Source organism: Simochromis diagramma, unplaced genomic scaffold (assembly GCF_900408965.1).
Source record: "Simochromis diagramma unplaced genomic scaffold, fSimDia1.1 OVJJ01000371.1, whole genome shotgun sequence".
NCBI classification, from domain to species: domain Eukaryota; kingdom Metazoa; phylum Chordata; class Actinopteri; order Cichliformes; family Cichlidae; genus Simochromis; species Simochromis diagramma.
Genome location: NW_024386920.1, coordinates 3,110,364 through 3,134,283, shown reverse-complemented (window position 1 = coordinate 3,134,283; position 23,920 = coordinate 3,110,364). Strand labels below are relative to the sequence as shown.

Sequence of the window (23,920 nt, the reverse complement as noted above, 5' to 3'; positions counted from 1 at the left end):
AAACACACAAACACACACACAAACACACACACACACACACAGTGCAAAACCTGCAAACCACCTAAGACACAGAGCACAGAACTACATTAGCCTGGTGGATGCACAGGCTATAGTTTCTACCTGGTCCTGATCAACATCCACATTGGGAACATTCTGTGGTGAACTTTCACCTTCCACTGTGACTGGAGAAAACAGTTCTTCAAGCTGAGAAACATTGGAAATGAATTATTCACTAAACACACTATGTAGTTTTACTGCTATATAGTGGCCACGCTAATGTGAAACCACTCTAAGGAAGATGAAAAGCTCAAAAGCCAACAACAGGAAAAGTGTGGGAAAGGCCTGAACTTATGAAACATAGCAGTGAGTCCTGTTCAAGGCTTCCTTTGGCAGTAAAGGTCAAAATGTCTCTGTAAAAGTCAATCAAATCAAAACTTTCAAGTATTACGTTCGTCCTCTAAAGTTCACGAGCACTTAGCAGAGGCATTTCGATTTTCTAAGCCTCAATTGTTTTGATCCTCTAATGCCGGAGACCTCTATCCCATAAATAGGACAGTGCTGATGCAAAAGAATCAATCAGGACAATAACGCCATCATCCAGATCCCTCTGTCATCTTAACAAACACAAAAGGGATAAAGAGGCGTTCGCAGACAGTATTAGAGAATTATATCCATGCTACAGTTTCCTCTAACATAATCCCTCTTCCCTCTTCCCTCTCCGAGTCCACCTATTCTCCTCCCTCTGCACCGGTGGGAGTATTTCCTTTCAGGTTACTTGTCTGCACAATGGCGTCACTCCATTGTTGCTATAGTTACACTGTACAGCCAATTGGGGGAGAACAGTGCTCAACTGTTGACTGTGGCTCTTTCCTAAGCTTCCAAAAAAACATCTGCACACAAACACATACAAGCTGCTGAACGTGGCGGGAGAATGGGATCATTAACTCTAAATCTTCTGAAAAGGTCAACTAAGAGGACAAAACACAAAGGCGCTGCTGTGCAGCTGGACTAAGAGTGAAGTGTAAAACTGTGTCATTGTGTAAAAGCTAAGTTGGAAAAAGGATACACTGGGATATGCCAGCATTGCAAAACTTTGATAACTGAATGTTATTTCACTTTCACACTCTTAAAATGTCCTCTTGACCCAGTACTAGTGTAATAACTACAAATGAATACTTATTAGATGCTCATAAATATTCATGATGGAGCTTTGCTGGAAGCATGGTTACCAACAGCAACAATGTGAAGACACACTGTCCTTTCTACCCTCCCCTGAGGTTAAAGGCAGGCCCCCGAATGGTACCACTTTCCCTGTTTCCTGGGCTCCACGCCACCCCATCTCGCTCTCTCTCGCACGCGCTGTTAAAAATTCTGGGCACACTGAACAACCCTTTCTCTCTGGATGGAAATGTAGTCTTTCTTTGGTGTTTCTGCTGGCACTGGATGCTTTCGATTTAGCTTCACAAACTCTTAAGCGAACACGAGATGATGTCATGGATCTGATCCGTGGGAAGCTTGCTAACTTTACACTTTGGAATTGTTGATATGAAGAAAAGTCTTTCTTTGGAATGAATTAACAGTGCAAACCGTGACCTGCCTACGTCATACCTTGAGGCTGGTGTTAGACCGTGGATGGCTAAGGTTGTTGAATCTCCATGGTTCAGATGGGGTGTCCACGGGTTCTCTGTGGAGGTCAGGGGTCATGCCATCAGCTGCAGGAAGTTGGAACAGGCCCATGGAGACTGGACGCTCCTTCCTGGAGACGGAGAGACGCAGAAAGAGGGATAACTCAAACGTGATGAGAACAACTTTGGAAGGAGTGAACGATTTTCTAAGGGGCTGGTCTGTTAATGTTTTACAATTAGCCATGCCAACGTTAAAAATCCCAACTGAAAATGTGAAAATCATCCAAACACTTTCATTAAAACACTGAAACAAGATGTAAATGAATAATTTCCTTCAATACATAAAAGGTAGAAAAGAGGTTCAGAATAAAAAAAAAATTTAAAGGAATGAGACATATTTTTCAAATACCAGCAGTTTGTTTTTATTTGTTCAAATACTAAATATTTAAACATAAAGCCTTTCATAGTAGAAAATGAAAGCTCTTTATTTCTTACTGGAAATTAACTGCTGCAGCATACCTACCTACATATGTCCTCAGAGACTTATGTGAGCTGGTCTCTGAGGTCAATCTTTAGCTACGTCCACATTAATCATTTTAATTTTCAAAGGCATAACCTTTGCACAAAAACAATAGTGCCGCATTATCGGAACAATAAAACTCCGGGTCTACGTTTTAGTCTGGCTGCTCAGCATGTGAGGCTTTAAAAACAAAGCCACATACACTGACGTTAGCTGCCACATGGGTACTGTGGGTCACTCCCACAGACTGTATAAAAAAATATCTTCCGAGTTTAAAAAGTAAAGTGTTTTAAGCCTGCATTCTTTCTACTGACCACAACAGCAACACCTGTAGTTACAAATATACTTCCAAGCTCTACAGAAAGGCCATTGGTCATTCCCATAGCAAAGAATTATCCATGCACACGTTTGTCTTGGCAATCACAAGTTGTAAGCTAATAATTATTTAGTAGTTGGTCTTAAACTACAGCATTAATTAATTAAAATTAAAATTCTGACCTGATTATAGTGCTCATAAAGAAAAAGGTGAAGGTATCACTAAAGTTAACAACTTATCCCAAGAATATTATTCCCTTAGCAAGTGACTGACAAGGTCTGTATGATAGAGGATTTTACGCTTTGTGCAAATCCACCTTGAATTGGCTTAGTAAGTTCATCATGACTGAATTTGATAAGCTCCATGAATATCTATACCAAATTTTACAATGTTTAATCCATTAGTTGCTGAGATATTGTAGTCACACTGCTAGCAGAGCTAAAGATTACATTTATTTTGCAGCAGAGGTCTTAATTAAAAAGGAACCACAGAAAAATGCAGGATGTGTACATTAATGAGTGTAGTTTATGTGATACTATACAAACCATGGGTTCTTACTGAATCCTTTTTGCTCTGTTTTGTTAAACAGTTACTGTTATACTCCTCCAAAAAAATCTTCCATTTAATTTGATCTTGCTAAATTAAATGGACATTTTCCAGTGCAGTGAAAGCAGATCGTCATGATGTAATCAGTTAGACAAAACAACACAAAGTGTGTGACAAAATTGAATGGGGATTTCACAGAGAGGTGTTGTAGCAAAGACTCCCTTGGCACTGAAGTGGTGGGAGGAGAAAAATAACTTGTTGCCTCATAAACTCAATTAGCTCCCAACTGCTAGGCTCAGGCAAGTCACACAAAACCAACTTTACCAGCCTCTATCAGAGAAAAGGTGCATTTTGTCATCTGTGTTATTAATGTACAGCTTAGGAAGAAATCATCTTCAGCTTCAATAAATAAACTCTGGCAGCTCAGCTGCCTGGAAGTGATGCACACAAACTTTGACAACAACTGTAACACAGCGTTCTCCACTGCATCGAGCTAATACACACAAGCAGCTTTTCACACTACAGTGACCAAAAAAAAAAAAAAAAAAACTGTTGTAGAGTGAAGAGAACAATGGCTGCCATGGGGAATAAAGCAGCCGGCAAGCAGCGATTAAAAGCAGCCCTAAAAAAAAAACAATAGACACAGCAGTCACACGCAGGCCCACTGATGGTGAGCGGCACTCGTTTTTGTTTTTTGAAACATAACAGGGGGAAAAATATATTTTACATGTTAAGCTTACCAGCGCCAGTTTTCAGTTTTACTTTCAAAAGATGGTTATTATCAACTGGTACATCCACCAAAACCACCAATTTCAAAGGTGAAATTGGGAAAGATGATTTAGTCAAGATATGACTCATGCCACTCACATCCCTCTCTCTCTTTTGACCTACTTTTAGAGTGCAGTCTGATAGTGTCAGACAAACGCACCCACATGGCAGCAACACTGCAAGGTTTCAAAGACTCTGTAGCTACAATTACTGATTTCACATAACTACGCAACTCACATAACACAAACAAACATATTTTGTACCTGCTGGGTCTGGGTAAGGAGGGTAAGGAAGGCAGGGCAGGTAAGCCTCCGGTAGAAACAGAGTAGTGAACCAGCAGCAGCACTGATAGAGAGACTAGCACAGCAGAATTGATGACCACCGCTCCCCCTACAAAGCCAAAAACAAACAGCAGCATACACCCGGGGCTCATGGCCCCCCCCAAATCATGGCCCCTCGCCGGAGACAGGTAACCGCACTCTGCTGTTTTCGGTTTTACTACTGCGGGTACATCTACGGCAGAAGTCAAAGATGTTGTATCCTCCTAGGTCAAAGTCCCCAATGAGTGCAGAGCTGTGGGCTCTGCAGCTCAGTGCTGAGGCACCAAGAGACAGTGGGAGCAGGTCAGAAGCGCAGCAATGTGTCAGCAACAATCACAACAACAGTAATCCTGGTGGCTTCAGCACCAGTCAGAGATTAGAGCAGCGCGGCAGATGATCCGGAGCAGAGAGAGACTGGTAGCTTCAGCTCTCGTTTCACTGTACTCCACTGGAAGGTGATTGTTTTTCTTGCTCCTTTCCTCTTCCTATCCTCTGCAGAGATGCCACACTGCAGCCACTGTGCAGTCTAGAACACTCTGACGCTTTCCCTCTCTCCGTGCGATAGCACCCACTACCACCCCTCCCTCTCCGTCTCTCTCTCCATCTCCCTTTTGGATGCTGAGGCAGCTCGTTCCATATGCCTCTTCTCAGGCTGCAGCTTACTGGCTGCAAAATGAGGAGACTGATCAAAAAGAGCGTGCGTGTGTGTGTGTGAGAGTGCGTGCATCTGCATGCGAGGGTGTGAGTGAGAAACTGCATTCACTGAATGCATCAGGTATCTAATGTTAAATTTTGTCAACAGTAAAAAATGCTGGACGAAAAAATAAATATGGGGGGGGCCTTCAGTTTAGCTCAGTGGGTGTTCAGGTGACTACAGGCTGTGTGGCCACAAAGCAGCGGCCCAGGTTTGAGTCCAAAGTTCAAGTCCAAGTTATAATAAAATTAGATTACTACATTTAGATTATATATGTAAGCTCAGTATAGCAATCTGTATGCATCTGTGCCTGGAACATGTTGCATGTTCAATTATTTGAGCACAGCCATGTTAGGTTGAGCTAAACGCTAATGTCACAAGGCTAACATGCTTCATGCTGATGTTGTAGGCATCTTATTCTGCTCATTTTCAGCTCAATAGTTTAAGTCCTGGACTCCGCTAGAGCAGCTCTGTGTGATTAGCTCTTCATAATAATCCTTATTGTATATATGCCCCTTCACTTTAAGCCAACTGCTTTCTGATTGGCTGCCCTTTGTAAAGAGAAAGTTTGAACAGGAGGTGGGTGGGGCTTCTGGACAGAGATGTGTGCACGAGCTGCCCAGATTAACCCTTTATCTCTTGAAAAGCTACTAGCTGTAACCTTTGAGGCTCTTTTCTGAAATGAGCAGCCTCTGCCTATGCAGCTACCCTTGATTCTATTCAAATGGTCAAAGTTTTTATTGATATACACTGAGGTGTCAAAACCATCATTAAGGGTACAAGTGAGGCTGTCATTTGACAACTTCCCCTGTACTCTTAATGATGAGCACAGTAATATCTGTTGTGTTATAAATAACATCATACAAAGTCAAGAAAAGAGGGGAAAAAAACTGAAACCACAGCTTTGGATCATTTGTGCTTAGACTGACCTCAGAAAATAATAATAAAATAATATTGTAAGCAGATAGATTATAAACCACACTGAATAAAAAGTTGTGTTGCAGCTATTTGACCTTAAACCAGTCTACTGTGGTAATAAAAGCTTCTGACTTCACAGAGTACCCCAGTCATATGTTACCATCATTTGAGTCCTAAGCCTGTCTTTATAATGCCTCCATGCAGTTTATGGATGTCTACCAAGCTTGTTAGCCTTGGCGGATAATTTAGCACTCCACCTCCCACAATGGTGGGTCGAAAGTAGTGTTTCAACTTTTATGGCTACACTTTTCAAATTTTGACGCAGATGTTTGTAGATCAAAATGCAAAGCTGGTTATGGAAACACGTCTAATCTGAGAAAATATCTGGACAACCAAACACTTGTCAAAGTTGAATGTACCAACGTCTGACAGCATGAATGTCAAATTCACAGAAGGACTAAAGGCTAAATTTTAAGGCTAAATTTTGCACTTATTTGAGGATGATGGTGATGATGAAGCTTTTAGAGAGGCAGCGATAGCTTCCAATCCTGTAGCAGGATAAGTTATCACAGAAATTGGACTGTTTACCCTGCTTGTAAATGTTTTAACTTAACAGTTAACAGCATGGACTCACCATGTTTACAGCATGTTGTAAGTGCAATGAAGACTCTCCGCTGGGTAAAAAAAAAAAATCATCTTAAATGTGCAAATTGTTAAGCTGGACCTCACTAACATGAAGCTGTAAAGTTACAGCAGCACAAACTGTGCACTCCCACTGTTTGAGATGATGATGCAGAAAATATAAATGCTGTTGTACTTGGTTCCAAGTCTCTTTTACATCACTGGAATAACAGCGCGCACACACACACACACACACACAATACTTGTCCAATAAATAAAATACATTTTACATTTCCACGTCTTTAGTGGGCTGTGCGACTGTAACCTTCACTGTTTTTAATGAATCCAGTTTAAAGTGTCAGAACTCTCATGTACGCCTTTCACCTGAGAAATAAACAGCAGCGCCGACAACACACTCAGCTAAATAGTAAGCTGCTATTTCACTGCTCATGTTCACTGCTAAACACCAATATTAACTAATCTCATTAACTTCTTGTCTCTTTTGCAACAGTGCTGCTGTGTCGTAATACTGTTATTTTTTTAAAATAGATTTTATAGAAAATGTTTAAAAATCACAATTTCATCAGCATCACCTTGTTACATCATGTGTGGCTCGAGTAGGCAACACTCCTAATGATCATTTTGCAGAGTAATAGGAGGCATGGATTCGCCCATTTGTGGGTGAGCACGTGCAGAGCCCAAAGCAGAAAGCCCGGGTTAACAGAGAAAGTTGGTAATCATCACCGTGACACCAATTATCTCCTACTGGGATTTTGGGGTTTTTTTTTTAAGCCTGACTGTTTGAACTTCCTTTTTATTATATCCCTGTGGTGAGGAAGGTAAAAAGTTTTCAATAAATAAAAAGTCTCAAATGTGAAATATGGACTCTCAGGTACCTGTGCTGGTTCAGATATTGAAGGTACCCAACTGTCTCCAACTATAATATGAAACAAGAAAAGAAAAGAGGAAAAAAAAGAAAAACAGTGCGGTTGTCTAACCGTGTCCTGACTGATGTTCCTGTATCTGAGGGCTCTGCTGTCATCGCTGCATGTTGGTGTTTAGTCCGCTCCAGATGCTCCATGTAGCTGTGGATCATCTAAAAGATATACAAGCGAGACGATCGTTAGGACATGAAGTGATCTCACTGATACAAACTGCACTAATGAATATGAAGTGCTTTGGGTCAACAGCTGTGACAGTCAGCCTTACAAAGAACCATGTTGATGCAGTGTGTAGGTGACAGCCTTCATTAGGCTTTCATCTCCCCTGTTCAACATTATTCAGATTAGCAGTTGGCTGCTGAGGCCTCAGAGGTTTATTTGGACATTGAGGCAACAGTTAGTGATAAATAATGAACAACAGACAGGGACAGACTGAAGGCTCAGCAAAAACCTCATTTACAGTCAGATTCTTCATGTTTAAAATCATTCTTTTCTTCTTTCCTCAACATTTTGTTGTTACATTTGTTTTTCCATTTAAGACTCAAACCGATTCTTGATGGTCTCCTGAAAAAAAGAAAAGGCTCGACTTTTGATGTGCAGTTACTTATGATCCATTACTTATCACGGTGTTTGAAAACACTCCACTGTGTGGTCACAGGTAAGTCCTCCCCACACATGAATGCAGATGAATAACCTTATAAACTTGAATATGCAGGTAAAGAACAGCATATGTTAAATGTACACACAGACACACACATTAGTTCAGTGAAACATTCTGTCATGCTGAGATTATAACCTGTTACTTATGATGTTTTTTGGGATAATGAGACATATTTATTATCATTACACTGCAAAATAATCTGATCTTAAAAATGACTAACATACAGAAAACAGCTATCAACCAATCAAATCTTAAGGATATGTAAACCATATGGAGTTTCTTGGCTGCTTATCCCAGCACGTTTTCACTTATTCTTTATTTATATGCTGTGCAAGTTATAAAAATAATAATATTACAGATTTTTTCCCCACAGCTTACTGTAAAAGCATCCATACAAACATCTCCTCACACTCTTACCTCAGTGTGTCTCTGATGAAGGGCATTGTACTCTTTTTTGAGCTCTGCTTCTCTCTCCTCCAATCTGCTAACTGGATAAGAAACAAAGTTCATATAATGAAAACAGGAACAGGACTAGAACAAACTTTACTGAAAATACTGAAAGACTAGACTCTATGAGAGTGGAAAATCCAATGTTTTTACATGTTATGTCACTGAGCATGATACAGTTATCTGCTGCAGTAATATCTCAGAGCCAGAAGAGGGCTGCCATGCACCAACAAAATCCTCCCGAGTGCCACCAAAGAACTGGGGGCAGATGTACCCACAGCTCTGAATACACAACATCAAGTCCAAAAGGCATCCTTTTTGCTTTTCCACTACTAAAAATAATAATGAAATTAATAAAAAAATAAATCATCATCACTCTGAATGTGTATTTCCTGCATGTTGAGTAGCTCAGTTGGATAAAAGACAAATGCTGCTGATTCCAGCTGTTTGTAGTTTTATTTCATTTTTTTTGGAGTCTTTCTTCTGAGTTTTTACTACAGGGCTGATCTAACAGCAAATGACACTGAAATCCTCAGAGTTGAGCTTTCAGGCACAGTCACAATTAAGAAGCTGGAATAAGTTTTCAATGTAACTTATAGAAATTAATAAACTTTACGTATAAGCCTAAATTTAATATTTGATATATCTACTTAAGTGTGTATCAGTGTGCTAACAAAGTAAATGTAGAACTTGACTTTTTTAATTATAAAAATAGATTACCTTTATTAAGAAGGCCGAGTTGTGCGTCAGGTGTCGCTAGATCTAAAACCTCATTCATAGACAATATAGTGCAACTACTGTCAGTGTCATGGAGATGAACCTGTTAGCATCATGACTGTTTACACCTTCATATTAAACACAGAAAGAGGTCTGCAGTAGCTGTATCCATGTCTGACAAAAGCTAAAGGAACTTCAAGGAATAAGAATGGAAATGATGCATCTTTATAATTAGTAAAAAATAAATAAACACATAAACATTGCTCTGAGTTCTATCCAGCCAGTTGAGGACAACTTACTGATTCCAGTGTTTGTGGCTCTCAGGTGGCCCTGCTCATTCAGGGCCAAACAGTCGGGCAGTAGTTTAGTGTGTTATTCAGATTCCAGCCATGCAAGTGCACTCCGTCAAAGGTGGCCCTAAAGGTTTGCTGAAGCCTGAGCACTAGCAGCACCCTCTGCCTTGAACATGCACAAAGTTTGAAGTCCAAATCCGCAGATGTTTAGCAAAGCTTGATTCAAGAATTCTTGAGAATTAACATGCACGTTGGCAATGACGAGCACCAGAGCAGCTGCATATTGTGGGGAAAACTGTGATTTAGTTTGGGTTTTTTGAGGGGGCTCATAGAGGAAGTAGATGTGAAAGAGTGCAGCAGAAATAACTGCGGTGTTATTTACAGGTGTGTTCACAAAACAGTGTGATTGTTAAGGAAAGCCCCACATGCAAACAATTAATCCTCTCACAAATAAAACAAGACTTGATCTGGTTCTGATCGTGACTTGTGTTAAAATCTGGCTCACTTGTGTGTCAGAATTTGCACATAGTCTACATGAATTCACAGTTTTCTACATAAAAAAACAAACAAAAAAAACATTGTCAGATTTTTAAATCAGTTTTCCAATTCAGATGTCATTTAGTCAAACGTCGTCATGCCTATTAAGGCCTGTTATGTGCCAGGAAATAATATAAACATGAAAACTCCTGATAACAAATGTCTTGTTGTAAAAACACATTATCCAATTAGAGCTTGGAGCTAAATTTGGCGCTTTACACAGACGTGTTTCCACTGACAGGAACACAGTGCAGTGATGCAGTTCTCTCTGCTGCCAATTCTGACCATGAACATAAATTACAGACTAAATGAAACTGGCACAATGACATAACCAGAAAAAAGAGGAAGCGTCAGATCGAAAGAATTAAAAAGAGATTTGCTGAGAATTCGCAAATTTCCCCTGAGCATGGAAGAAGAGGAATGTGCTGCGATACTGTGGTGGACCAAACAGACAGTGACACACTATGTCGCCAGCGGAGTAATGCCCACATCACGAAGGTTTTTTTTTTTTCATCCCTCCCACACTGTGAGGGATGGTATCGTTCTTAAGTACTACTTCAGAAATGAACTTATTATATTACATCTAAAATATATTATTTTTTTAGATTAAAGCCCAGTAAAACTTTCCTGGGCTTTAAACGTACTCTATTTGAGCTCATTTAGTAAGTTAAGCACTTCACAGTATGTCACTAATAGCCTTCATTCAGGTGGTCTTTTTGCCCTGTGGCACATCAGGAAAATAAACATTCACAAAAGCTTCAAACTGTGGATGCTGTTCACAGGGTGTGTGTGTGTGTGTGTGTATGTCGTTACAGATAAAACGCAAATTCAACTTACTCTGATCTGCATAGTTTCTAGTTTTTAGCTCTAGCTGCCGTGTGTGAGATTCCAACGTCACCAGTCGACACTGGAGATCCTTCTTCTCGCCATCCTGGGAGTCTTCCAAGGTGATGTACCTCTGCAGATTGACACAGTGAAAACAGATATTTATTACCACAGCACTGACATTAACAAGAGTACTGTAAGCTACTGTAAGCACGAGAACATCCACTGATGATTTGTTTATGACAGCATCAGGAGGAATAAATGTCACACATGCATGTGAGCGGTCAGCTTCCTTAGCCAGTCAAGCAATCATTGGCATCTGTTACACAAGAATGCCTGAAAGAGAAGAATGAAATAGAGCTGTGTGGACTAAATGTTGCATCTGTGTGTACTTGATAACAATCTGGGCGATACTAATACTATCAATACAAATAGGAAACAAAGCACAGCGTCTGTCTTCTGTTCATTATCAAAGTTATCCAACATCTCAGCACAACAGGTGCAAAGCAACAGCTTCCTCACAGCTTGTGCTTGAGTGCTTTTCTGTGTACTATTTGATATCCGTATCAGGATTGGTTTTGCAGCCTTCACAGCAGCAGCTGTCAGCAACCTCAGTCCTCTAAAACAGTCCTGGACATGCAATCATGTTAAATCATTACTATGATAAACACATAAGATGAAACTGTAAAGATATCTGGTAAAGTGGGTTTCTAAAGGATCCAATAACAAAAAAGAAGTAAATGAAATTCTTTAAAAAAGCAAATAAGACGAAATATGACTCAAAAGACGACAAGAATTCTCAAAACAGGTTTATGAACTTGGAGTGAACTCCAGTACGACATAAACAAAACTACCTTATACTGTTTAACTACAAGCACGAACCTTGTGGCACCAGTACGAAAGTCAGGAAATCACCATAGGTGCTGACACTGACTGTTTACCAAGGTGGTGGAGTAACCAAGCCAGCAGAGCCACATTACTAGTGTGACCATAAAATCTTCAGTTATTTCAGTCTAGCACTCATCATTTTGCTCTTGTGGTGTAACATACTGTGCAGCAGTATGTTACAATAAAGCAAGACTCTTATTACATTATAAAATAGAAATCAGTAATGCTGATTCATGTAGCACTATCAGTCTGCTACAGCGGTTATAATGAAGAACAGAACAGCAAACCTCAGTATTCACATGATAGGGTGGGGCTAGGTTTCACAATGAGTTCACTCAAAGCCTTGGCTGATTGTGACCCACACCCATTTTCACACCTTGGCTTGTGTGATTAGGTGGAGGATCAATAGGGGGTCCATGACCCTCTTGCAGACTCTCCACCAGTTGGTCTTAGAACTGAGGAAGCTTCTCAGATGAGAGGCGAAACGTCTTCAAGGAAACTTAAAGTCCAGATGCTTTTCTTTCCAGCTCTTTAGACTACAATGACCTGGATGACTGAGAACCTTCACAGACAGAACAGCAAAGCGTTTTGGCCTAAGTGCATTTCTGCACACACAGTGGATGACAAAGAGAGAGACAAGAAAGTTTACTTCCTACTTTACTGTTTATACCAGCAACAAAACAGAGTTAACATTGTTCATACACAACAAATAAGGAACTAGTCGACTCTGTTTTATTAACGGACTTAACTGAAACGGTACGAGCTGAACATATAAAATGTTTGAAGTTAGAAAATCTGTCTGGTTCTGTATTCTTTTTTCAAGCTGGCAACAGTAGACTAATAAGACACATTATAAGGTAAATTAGGGGTTGCACATCTTGTATTAGCCAAACGGGCAACTAAGTATAGGCACTTATCCAGTGCATCGGATCAGCATGTGTTTAGGCTTTGCTGCTAATGCGGCTAAAAAAAAAAAAAAAAAAAAAAGGTTATTGTTTCTTACATGAATATTTTCTATGTCTACAGCAGAGATCAAATGTTTCAGTAGATCACTGAACAAATAATTAAAATAATAAAATGCTGCATTACTCAGATCTTTGGGAAAGTAAGAAGGTGGGGAACTGTTAAGATTGCATTTACAGTTACAAGAGAACTTAAAAACTTAAAGGAATGGGGAATCTTATAGCTACAGGTCAGAATAACTGCAACAATAAAATACAGTAGGTCCCATTAGACAGCATCAAACATGACAGACAGCATCACTGTTAGAACTGTTTTGATAACTAAAGGTTAAAGGCTACAGCCAAACTTCTAGTAAAAGGGAATACACAGGGTACTGCTGGCCTCTTTGTCTCATTTGTACTGATACTTCAGCTGAATCAGGTGTCTGATGCTGTAAACATGCAGTCTTGTGATGCAGATGTGAATTAGACACCCTGCAGTAGAGCCCCGGGCTGGTGGTGAGTATCATCTGCAGAGAGATGAGGGTCACCTGAGAAGCCTATTACAAGCAGCCTCTTATTTAAACATGTCCCATTAAGACCTGAGGTGTATAAAAAAGGTGGTTCATCAAGAAAACTTTGTTATTTTTTAAAAATAACACGGTCAGATGTCTCTATCTGTGGTGCCGCAGTCTGCACGTGTACATAACAAAGACACGAGGTAAATAGGTGAAGCAGCAGGGGTCTGTGTTTTAAAAACCTTCTCCAGTTCCCCCCTAAGACTTTCAACAATTAACTTTAAAAGACACCATTTACCACCATAAAGGACTAACTGACTCTACAGCTGACATATGTTGACCCCCACCCACCCAACACACACACACACACACACACACACACTGCAGCAACACATTTATCTACATAACTCCCAAACTCTTTCTCACCACGCTGCTCCTCATATGACCTGGGAAGGAGGCTTGCACATATGACAGCGCTCCAGAGAATAAGTGTTCCAGCGTTTGACCATGCACTCTTCCCCCTACGCTACATGGATAATGATCTCTTTGTCCCTGGGTGCCAACACACACTCTCCTACTAACAAACACATGTGCTTCCAGAACAAGTGTGTGCCTACCCCCACACAGGGCTTCACTGTATTGGCACTCAATTGACAGAGACTGAAATCAGCTCCTTTTTAGAGCTTTTGGCTACAGATTCCTGCTGGGATGTTTAGGACAGCTGGGGGCGTTTGAGGTCCTGGACACCAGATGCAGTAAAGGGTTAGATGATCTCCTGCAGTAATCTAATAGATTTCCAAAGGTCATGGTAAAATAATTTGTCTTGTAGATAACACTGCTTTGACAACATACTGTGGGATCCTACTCATCTTTCTTAGAACTGCAATGAGTCGATTTATTAGTCAAACAAAACACCAACTACTTTCATAATTTATCTTCACACAAAATTTCAACCAAAACCACTAAAACTATTCTCAGATGCCAGAAATGCATCGCAGTGAATTATTATTAATATTACAATAATCACTGGTAGCATGCAGTGTATGAGAGGCTGTATTTACTTCAGACTAATCAGCGCTTTGAGCTAATACTAGCATGCCATCCCTATTGTCAGACTGCTGTTGTGCTCTTTTGGTAGTTTGGTTAATGACGAATGAACACACAAACAAACACACCCTGACCTGATAACAGACTTTTGCAGTGCTTACGACTCATTCTGAGGGAACGATAAATATGCGTGCACCAAATTTCAGGTGATCACCTGACATAATCATAGACTGTGAATGGCACAAAACTGTGTGGCAATTACACAGCAGATGTTGTGTTATTTCTCTAGATGGGGGAAGACTTGGACTTTTTAGCAGCACTGGAAAGGATCAGATTTCCAGAATCAGATTTCCATCATGATGGAGCTAGAGGAAAACATGGAATATAACTCAAGTCTGAAAGGATTCATCTACTTGAGACAATTTAAAATTGTGCACAATCAGTTCAACAGTGATTGACACATTTCTATCCCAGACATGTGTCTAAGATTTGGTTATAGGCCTATTTGTTTGGCAGATATTCAGGTTTCACTTTGGGTATTGGGATATTTGATATTTTTCAATGCTGAAATAGGTACCATGTCACATTTCTAATGTTACAGCAGTAATCAACATGCTTTTGTTCACCTCACTTTTGCTCATTTTCATCCATAGTGGAAGCTGATTTGCTTGTCGCGCAAACAGAGTATTACAGACTGATATAGCTACAGCAACATCACTAGTTGGTTTTGTGAACTCCTGTTTTAAAGCCCAGGTTCCTCTTGCCTATGTAACCTCCTAATGTACTTAGCATCAGCTCATATGTCCATGACCAGTATTCACTCTCATTGACAGTTGCTTCAGTCGCTCGCCTGAAAACTGCGAAAAGTTTATCTTGGGTTCACTTTTCCAGCAGTTTAACTAATATGGCCAGACACATCTGTCACAATTCAGTCTTTTCTTCTTTAAGACACAGTCAAACGGACCCATTCAACAGTATGCTGAACCCAGTATTGGTGGCTCCTGGTACATGTTAGTGATTCACGGTGATCAATCAGTTGGCATTACTCGTCAGTAGTGCGCGACCTCTCCCACATCAGCAGCAGATAACCATGGACGGACAAAAGAACTGAGGGAAGTGCCGTTTTTCCCAAAGAATTTCCTGCCTTGCCTTTTCCTCCTTTCGCTGAGGCAAGCCAATGAGAGGAATTCCTCTGAGCTTGAAGGACAGAAAAGCAGGACTTGGCCTATACGGCGTTGATTTGGTGAGATTAATCTGATTCTTTTTTCCGAGAGTGACTTTTTTAAATGAGCAGCTTCATAAATGAATCTGTGCCACACTGCTCATTAGCCTTAGAGAAGGCAGTTGCTTTGGTGTGGGCTGTGTGCATCTACACGTGGGTGTAAATGTGAAAATCACAGCTATCTGCACTGGAACCATCTACAGAGAGAGCAGGTGTATCCCTACAAAAAAATAATGCATTGATGAGTGTTTTTCTGGGTGACGGCACCTATCATTCAGCAGAAGAATACATTTTGCTGTATGTGCAGTATCAACAATTTTCACACATTCAAGTCACGATCATGTTGCTGTGTGCAGACTGACATGTGCTGCTTGTGACCCTGTTCGCTCAAACTTTCTGAAATCTGTCTCCTTCTATAACAGAGCATGAGATAAGTGGTGAATAAGAACAAGGGAGACTTTCAAAAGCAATCACAAAAACATCACTTGCTATTTAAACAGCTCATGTAGTAGGATCAGTCATCCTGCATAGCTTAAGGATCAGCTGGTAATATGTTTGCTATGATGGTTCTCCGTCATCTGAGCACGTCAGTATTTATGTTTATGAAAATATGAGAATAACACAAGTTTCTTTGTTACAGTCTATTTGACATTTTTGACAGCGATTTTGTAAAGGTGTGCCATTTGTTGTGAAATAACAAGAGAGCAGGTCCTGAAACTGCATGATAATTGTCCCATTAATTTGGAACCTGTTAAACTAGGCGACTGTGTATAAAAACATCTGCCATTCACACACATATTGGTTTGTCTGTGTGTCTGTGTCCAAACATTACAGAGGGCACTGTATAGCAGAGGTGAGAAATTTCACACAGCTGGATGAAAAAAAACCCTCAGCATACTGATGGAAAATGTCATCTGCAGGTCTCAAAGCTGAGGGAACATGTTACAACATGACATCAATTATTAATGCACTTCTCTGTGACCTGTTGCGCTTGTCATTCAACATTTAACCGTCAAGGCAAATGTCAACAACTGGGATTAAAAAAACAGGACCTATTCACACATGCAACAATGGTTTACTAATGCAATCTAAAATAATGTAACAAATTTTTGCAGGGAAGTATTACTGCAACGTCTATTCCAGTTATCGGTTGTGAGTAATTCAGCTTGGATTGTTAGCATACTGTCTGGCAAAAAAGTCAGATGAGCAAACCTCTGCAGCAGTTCACAACTCTTGAGTTTCATGGAGACTGCTCATGTGAATAACGGTCAAAAATGAAGATGCAACTATAACCACAAAAAAAAAAAAAAAAAAAAAAAAAATGTAAGACTTGCAAGGATAATGTATGACTTCTGTTGAGAAGGCGTAAATTATCTTTAAAATTCTCCTCAGTTATAATTAACTTTATTTGTTTTTATTTTCTGTTTATCTAGTATTTAATTTATGATTTTATTTCTAAGTACATCTTAAGTCCAAGTGATCATCAGCTAAATAGAACAAAGCCTGCATTCAAGGCCTCGTTGCCTCTGCGAGCCCTAATACAAGATACATAACGAATGTAACAGTGACGATCACTTGTTTTTGCTGTTATTTATATAAATGTTAGCTTTGGTAAACTGTATCCAAGTGATTTGGACAATGACTAAACAGAGCTTAAGCAGATATAATTGAGTAAATCCAGCAGCAGTCATTCACAGTACCTCATTCAACACAGAAGCTCAAGGCTGCATCAAATCTGTACAGTAAAATATATATGAGTATAATACTTATTATGTGCTAATAGCTATGTGTTACCATAGCAAAGTACAGGTACCCGAATCACAGAATGAAACTGAAATTGTACTGCAAAGATTTTTCCATGTAAGAGTTCATTGATTTAATGATTCTCTCCACCGGATTTCTGTGTTATTTTAAGGGACCTCTGTCTGTGTCTTAATTAGACTCTTTTTAACATTTTGCACACTTGGAATTTAACAATACAGTATTAGGAACCTCTTGATATACCTGGTTTAAACACAAAAAATGTGGGAAATGGCAAATGGATGAGTTCTTATATAGCACTTCTCTACTCTGAGCACTCAAAGCAATTTACACAACTTGCCTGATTTACATAAACACTTATCTATGCAAGTGCTTTTTAGGTAACAGTCACACACATTCATACGCAGACAGATGCTTGCAAGGATATCTGGCTTGCAGACTGAAGCAGACGGGGATTGAACTGATGTATTAGATGATAACATTTTCAGAATGTTACCTATTTATGTGAAGGCCCTCGCACACTTATAATACAGAATATAATCCACCCACTGTTATCATCTTCAATGCCCTGTACCAACATAGAGCAGAGCAGCTACCTGAACGCTACTCCAACAGAGGTCGATTATCTTGTTAATAATTTTACCTCCTCACTACGTACGACTCTGGATACTGTAGCTCCTCTGAAAACTAAGGTCTCAAATGAGAAGTACCTGACTCCGTGGTATAATTCTCAAACACGTAGCCTATAGCAGATAACTCGTAAGCTGGAGAGGAAATGGCGTGTCACAAATTTAGAGGATCATCATTTAGCCTGGAGAAATAGTTTGCTGCTTTATAAGAAAGCCCTCCACAAAGCCAGAACATCTTACTATTCGTCACTGATTGAAGAAAATAAGAACAACCCCAGGTTTCTCTTCAGCTCTGTAGCCAGGCTGACAAACAGTCAGAGCTCTTTTGAGCCAACCATCCCTTTAATGTTAACTAGTAATGACTTCATGAACTTCTTCACAAATAAAATTTTTATCATTAAAGAAAATATTATCAGTAATCATCCCACAGATGTAATATTATCTACAGCTACTCTTAGACTCTTTTTCTCCAATAAATCTTTCTGAGTTAACTTCAATAATTACTTCCTCCAAACCATCAACGTGTCTTTTAGACCCCATTCCTACAAAACTGCTCAAAGAAGTCCTGCCATTAATTAATTCTTCGATCTTAAATATGATCAACCTATCTCTAATAATCTGCTATGTACCACAGGCCTTCCAAGCTAGCTGTAGTTAAACCTTTACTCAAAAAGCCATCTCTAGACCCAGCAGTCTTAGCTAATTATAGGCCAATCTCCAACCTTCCTTTCATATCAAAAATCCTTGAAAGAGTAGTTGTCAAACAGCTAACAGATCATCTGCAGAGGAATGGTTTATTTGAAGAGTTTCAGTCAGGTTTCAGAGCTCAGCACAGAAACAGCTTTAGTGAAGGTTACAAATGATCTTCTTATGGCCTCTGACAGTGGACTCATCTCTGTGCTTGTCCTGCTAGACCTTAGTGCAGCGTTCGATACTGTTGACCATAATATCCTATTAGAGCGATTAGAACATGCTGTAGGTATTACAGGTACTGCGCTGCAGTGGTTTGTATCATATCTATCTAATAGACTCCAATTTGTACATGTAAATGGAGAGTCCTCTTCACACACTGAGGTTAATTATGGAGTTCCACAGGGTTCAGTGCTAGGACCAATTCTGTTTACATTATACATGCTTCCCTTAGGCAGTATCATTAGAAGACATAGCATACATTTTCACTGCTATGCTGATGACACCCAGCTCTACCTGTCCATGAAGCCAGATAACACACACCAATTAGTTAAACTGCAGGAATGTCTTAAAGACATAAAGACCTGGATGGCCGCTAACTTTCTGCTTCTTAATTCAGATCAAACTGAGGTTATTGTACTCGGCCCTGAAAATCTTAGAAATATGGTATCTAACCAGATTCTTACTCTGGATGGCATTACCTTGGCCTCCAGTAACGCTGTGAGGAACCCTGGAGTCATTTTTGACCAGGACATGTCCTTCAACGCACATATTAAACAAATATGTAAGACTGCTTTCCTCCATTTGCGCAACAACTCTAAAATTAGAAATATCCTGTCTCAGAGTGACGCTGAAAAACTAGTTCATGCATTTATTACTTCCAGGCTGGACGACTGTAATTCATTATTATCAGGATGTCCCAAAAACTCACTGAAAAGCCTTCAGCTAATCCAAAATGCTGCAGCAAGAGTCCTGACAGGGACTAGAAAGAGAGAGCAGATTTCTCCTGTTTTGGCTTCACTTCATTGGCTTCCTGTTAAATCCAGAATTGAATTCAAAATCCTGCTCCTCACATACAAGGTCTTAAATAATCAGGCCCCATCTTATCTTAATGACCTTGTAGTACCAGATCACCCTGTTAGAGCACTTCGCTCTCGCTCTGCAGGCCTACTTGTTGTTCCTAGAGTATTTAAAAGTAGAATGGGAGGGAGAGCCTTCAGTTTTCAGGCCCCTCTTCTGTGGAACCAGCTTCCAGTTTGGATTCGGGAGACAGACACTATCTCTACTTTCAAGATTAGGCTTAAGACTTTCCTTTTTGCTAAAGCATATAGTTAGGGCTGGACCAGGTGACCCTGAATCCTCCCTTAGTTATGCTGCAATAGACGTAGGCTGCCGGGGATTCCCATGATGCATTGAGTTTTTCCTTTCCAGTCACCTTTCTCACTCACTATGTGTTAATAGACCTCTCTGCATCGAATCATATCTGTTATTAGTCTCTGTCTCTCTTCCACAGCATGTCTTTATCCTGTTTTCCTTCTCTCACCCCAACCAGTCGCCGCAGATGGCCCCGCCCCTCCCTGTGCCTGGTTCTGCCAGAGGTTTCTTCCTGTTAAAAGGGAGTTTTTCCTTCCCACTGTCGCCAAAGTGCTTGCTCATAGGGGGTCATATGATTGTTGGGTTTTTCTCTGTATTTATTATTATGCGATCTACTGTACAATATAAAGCGCCTTGAGGCGACTTTTGTTGTGATTTGGTGCTATATAAATAAATTTGAATTGAACTTAAGATTACATTGGATTGTATATGGCCCACAAACTAAAAACAACTTTAACAGTCCTGATTCAGCTCTTTGAAGGAAAGTGAACTTTTAGAATGTGTACTTATGGCTAACAATAGACACTGAAAGTGAAAGACAAAGGGGAGCACACATGTACACAGAAGCACAGATAAGAGTGCCTGTAGACAGCCAATCAAACTCATGAGCATGCCTACAGCTGCAAAGAAACAGCCCCAAATTTACCCAGCTCACAAAAGCAAGAATAAGGAGTGCAAGCCACAATGCACCAGGGCCACACTGAAGCGGTTACAGCATACTACATAGCTGCAGGTTTTACACCAACTCTCTTAAATAAGACGACGTGATGAGGAAACTGAGTAAAAGACAATACAACACTGATCATCTTTTCACTTGCTTCAGTTTTACTCCAAACTTCAATCTGAGGTAATTGTAGACGTTCAGGTACACGCCCATGCAACATGCCCCAAAGTTCCCAGCAATAAATAAGAAAAGCAACCACTAACACTAAGTGCTGCACAGTGGTGATGCTTGTAACAAATCTAGCCAGAGTTTCAAATAATGAGGTCAGGTTATCATGTGAACTAAAAGCTCAATCCTCAGACAGTTTAAATCCTATGTGTCAGACAGTTTTTCTACTATTGGATCTTTACAATATCAGAGAGGAGCCATCTTTAAAAGGCCATCTCAGGGATGCAGCACTGGTCCACAGTCCACCTGTTGTTGAAACTTTGTGTTTCTGAAGAGCAGCCAATCATAACTCTTTAAGGCAGGGCAGACCTCAAAGAGTGGTTGAACTGAAGGGCTGCAGCAAAGCTAACTATGAATTACTTAAAAACCAAATTGTGTGAAACTCATGCAAAGCTACTCTAGCAGTCAAATGCGGGAAAAATGTATAAGTACCAATCTGCATAAGCCTGGGTTTCAGACCCAGTGTGCAAGACTGTGGCACCTAAACAAGTGTTTCCAACACAAACCGCCCTGTAGTCATGAAGAGCATGGCAACGGGGGTGTCATTTGGGCGGAATCAAATGCAGGGTCAGTGAGACAGCCATGAGTCATGAAGCTGAATCTGATCACTGAGATTCAAACTTGTTTTTGGTTGAGGCAAGAGCAGCCAGCTGGCAAATAGATCACTGACTGGTTTGCATATATCTGACACTGCCAGGTTATGCGAAGTACAACAAACTACACAGTGGTGCATAAACCCATCATATAATGCAACTACTGGTCCAAGGAGACCCTAATGTTGCAACAAAACTTGAGCACTGTAGTGTCTCAGAGCTGACCATAAGGGATGGCCGATCTTTATAAGACAATAAAACGCAAGTGTACCGAATAATTATATACTTTATAAAAAGTACAAAAGGATAAGTAATGCGCTTATGTGTACTTGAAAAGCATTGCAACAGTAAAGTGGCCAGATTTTCCAACTGACTGTGGCACAAATCCTTTCATCGAGCGCATAATACACGCCTTTAATCTTTAATCCCGCTTGTAAATTAGTTTGGCGCTGTTGCTGCTTGTTTTGTTTTTTTAAAATCAGACCCACCTCTTCTGTGTGTTTTCTCAGTGCCTTCTCTCGCTCATACTGGGTAACGAGCTGCTCGTTGTCCTCTTTCAGCAGCTCCAGCTCCACTTCGTGCTCCTGGTTGACAGCGAACACCGAGTCCAAGTTCTCCAGCACGGCGACGACCAGCGGCATCAGCTCCTTTACCACATCCTCGTCGTATTTTTCTATGAGCCGTTCAAACTCCCTGTATATTGAACTGGCCAGACCTGAGACCCGCTCAGACATCATGGTCGAGTTGCCCGAGTCGTCCTGATACAGGACTACGTCGTCCAGCTCCATTTTCCCGATTCCACTTGCACTTCTTTCCCAGCTAACGTTAATGAGCTAGCCGCAAGCTTCGGCTGACCAGAGGCTACCCACCTTCTACTTTCGCGGCAACAACAAAACTGTGCTCCTAAAACATCGCTCGAATGTTGTTTCTCATGCAGCGAAGACGCTGTACTTCATTAACAAAGTCCTATCCCTTAGTCGTGTGGACGGCAGACTTTAAAACCTTGCTAGCCTAGAAGCTAGCAGTACTGAAAAGTCTTTACTTGGCTCCTGATTAGTTTCCCTATCCAACAGATGGGCTTCTGCTGCTGCGTTCACGCGCTGTTGGAAAGATGGGAACAAGCGAAGTTCAACGAATCAAAAAAGTAGTAAGCGCAACATAACAGAACAAATTATTTAGCAGGAAAATGGAAAAACAAAACACTAAAAGGTGACAGTATAGCCCAATAGCCCATGCTAGCAAATATAGCTTGTGCTTACAGAGCTAAAAAAATAATAATAATGGGATTTTAACTATTGCTCATATATAGTTACTTTTAAGTGACGTTTGAGGGGCGGAGAAAAAATCGTATCAAAAACTGGTTTAAAGAAAAACACTTGTAGCTTCGCCTTCTTGCATATGCATAAAATGCAGAATTTACCCGTAATTTTCCCGTTAAATGATATCGATAATTATTTAAATTATTTAATTGACCGAGTTAGTACACACTTCCAACTTCTAATTCTAGCACTGCAGCACAAACAAAGCAGTTATGTAGGCGTACCATTTGATTCCCTTCATAAGTCAAACCTGGGATGATGTCGTTTGGGCAGCGTTAGTAACGCATTGAATAACCGCTCTGTCATTTCCCGAGTCAGTTTGGAAATATGAGCTCACAGGGATCACTTGAAGATGTCATGCTGGTGACGCTGATGTCACATCCCAAAGTGGGCTGCGGGGACAGAGTGTGAAAAACTGAAAGTAAGACACTTTTTTAAAAAAAAATGAAAAGATGGTTCGATAAAAGAATGTGCCCGTCTCACCAACTCCTTCATCCACACGGTATTTTACTTTCATGTTCAAAATTTACATCCCTTTAGATTTCCAGTACTATCAAGAGAATATGCAGTTGTTTCTAATGCGGTCAGTTGTGCAGTCAGCGTTTCAGCCTCTCCTGCCACTGCATCACATCATCTTTTCATCCAAGCACATATAGTGACCATTGCTGCAGTTTTCACAATAACAAAGCATCCAACAAAATGAGCAGAAACTTCACCCTCATTCTATCAGCTCTCCATACTGTGATCTCCTTTTGATGTAATACTTGTTAAATTATTAAGTGGATTTGGTCATGGCTTTTACCTAGAGGTGGGATTTAAGATTATTTACAGCTGTTTCTACCTGTGAAGATGTTCTTTAATCTGACGTTGGGTCTGTTCCCCAAACGGTCAAGGTAGATGAGGTTTCTGCTGGAGGTTTCTTCCTGTTAAAAGGGAGTTTTTTCCTCCCACTGTCACCGAGTGCTTACTTATAGGGGGTCTTCTGATCTTTGCCGTTTCCTCTGTATTCCTGTGGGTTCTTTACTTCACATTATAAAGCACCATGAGGCGACTGTTGTTGCTATATGGCACTAGTTAAGCAAAGATCAACTGAACTGAATGTGTTTACAGGACAAATTTATCCAATTTGGAACAGAAAAAAGTGTTTTTAGGGATAATATGTTGTTAATTTATTTTTTATTTATGGTAAACACTTCCATAAAAGCAACCTTTTATACCAAACATCAAAGTTTAACACATTTTATGTTTCTTTCAGCCTTTATGTAATATATAGCCTTAAGTATAGCATTAATGCAGA

The 23,920-nt window shown here is 40.2% G+C and overlaps 1 protein-coding gene across 5 annotated transcripts in view; it reads right to left on the bottom strand.

The window, feature by feature from the left end:
• spag9b (sperm associated antigen 9b) overlaps nt 1–22,505 on the bottom strand; it is a 38,831-nt gene extending 16,326 nt beyond the window's left edge. For 3 of the 5 annotated variants that reach the window (XM_040036630.1, XM_040036629.1, XM_040036632.1), the window contains exons 1-5: nt 21,793–22,505; nt 10,762–10,882; nt 8,348–8,418; nt 7,327–7,424; nt 1,609–1,756 (exon numbers count right to left, since the gene is read on the bottom strand). In XM_040036630.1, coding sequence (XP_039892564.1) covers nt 1,609–1,756; nt 7,327–7,424; nt 8,348–8,418; nt 10,762–10,882; nt 21,793–22,092 — 738 coding nt within the window. In that variant the 5' untranslated portion in view covers nt 22,093–22,505. Of the gene's footprint in view, nt 1–1,608; nt 1,757–4,038; nt 4,654–7,326; nt 7,425–8,347; nt 8,419–10,761; nt 10,883–21,792 lie in introns of those variants that run through there. The other 2 variants (XM_040036631.1, XM_040036633.1) reach the window with 1 other exon arrangement.
• Nucleotides 22,506–23,920: the final 1,415 nt, after the last annotated feature.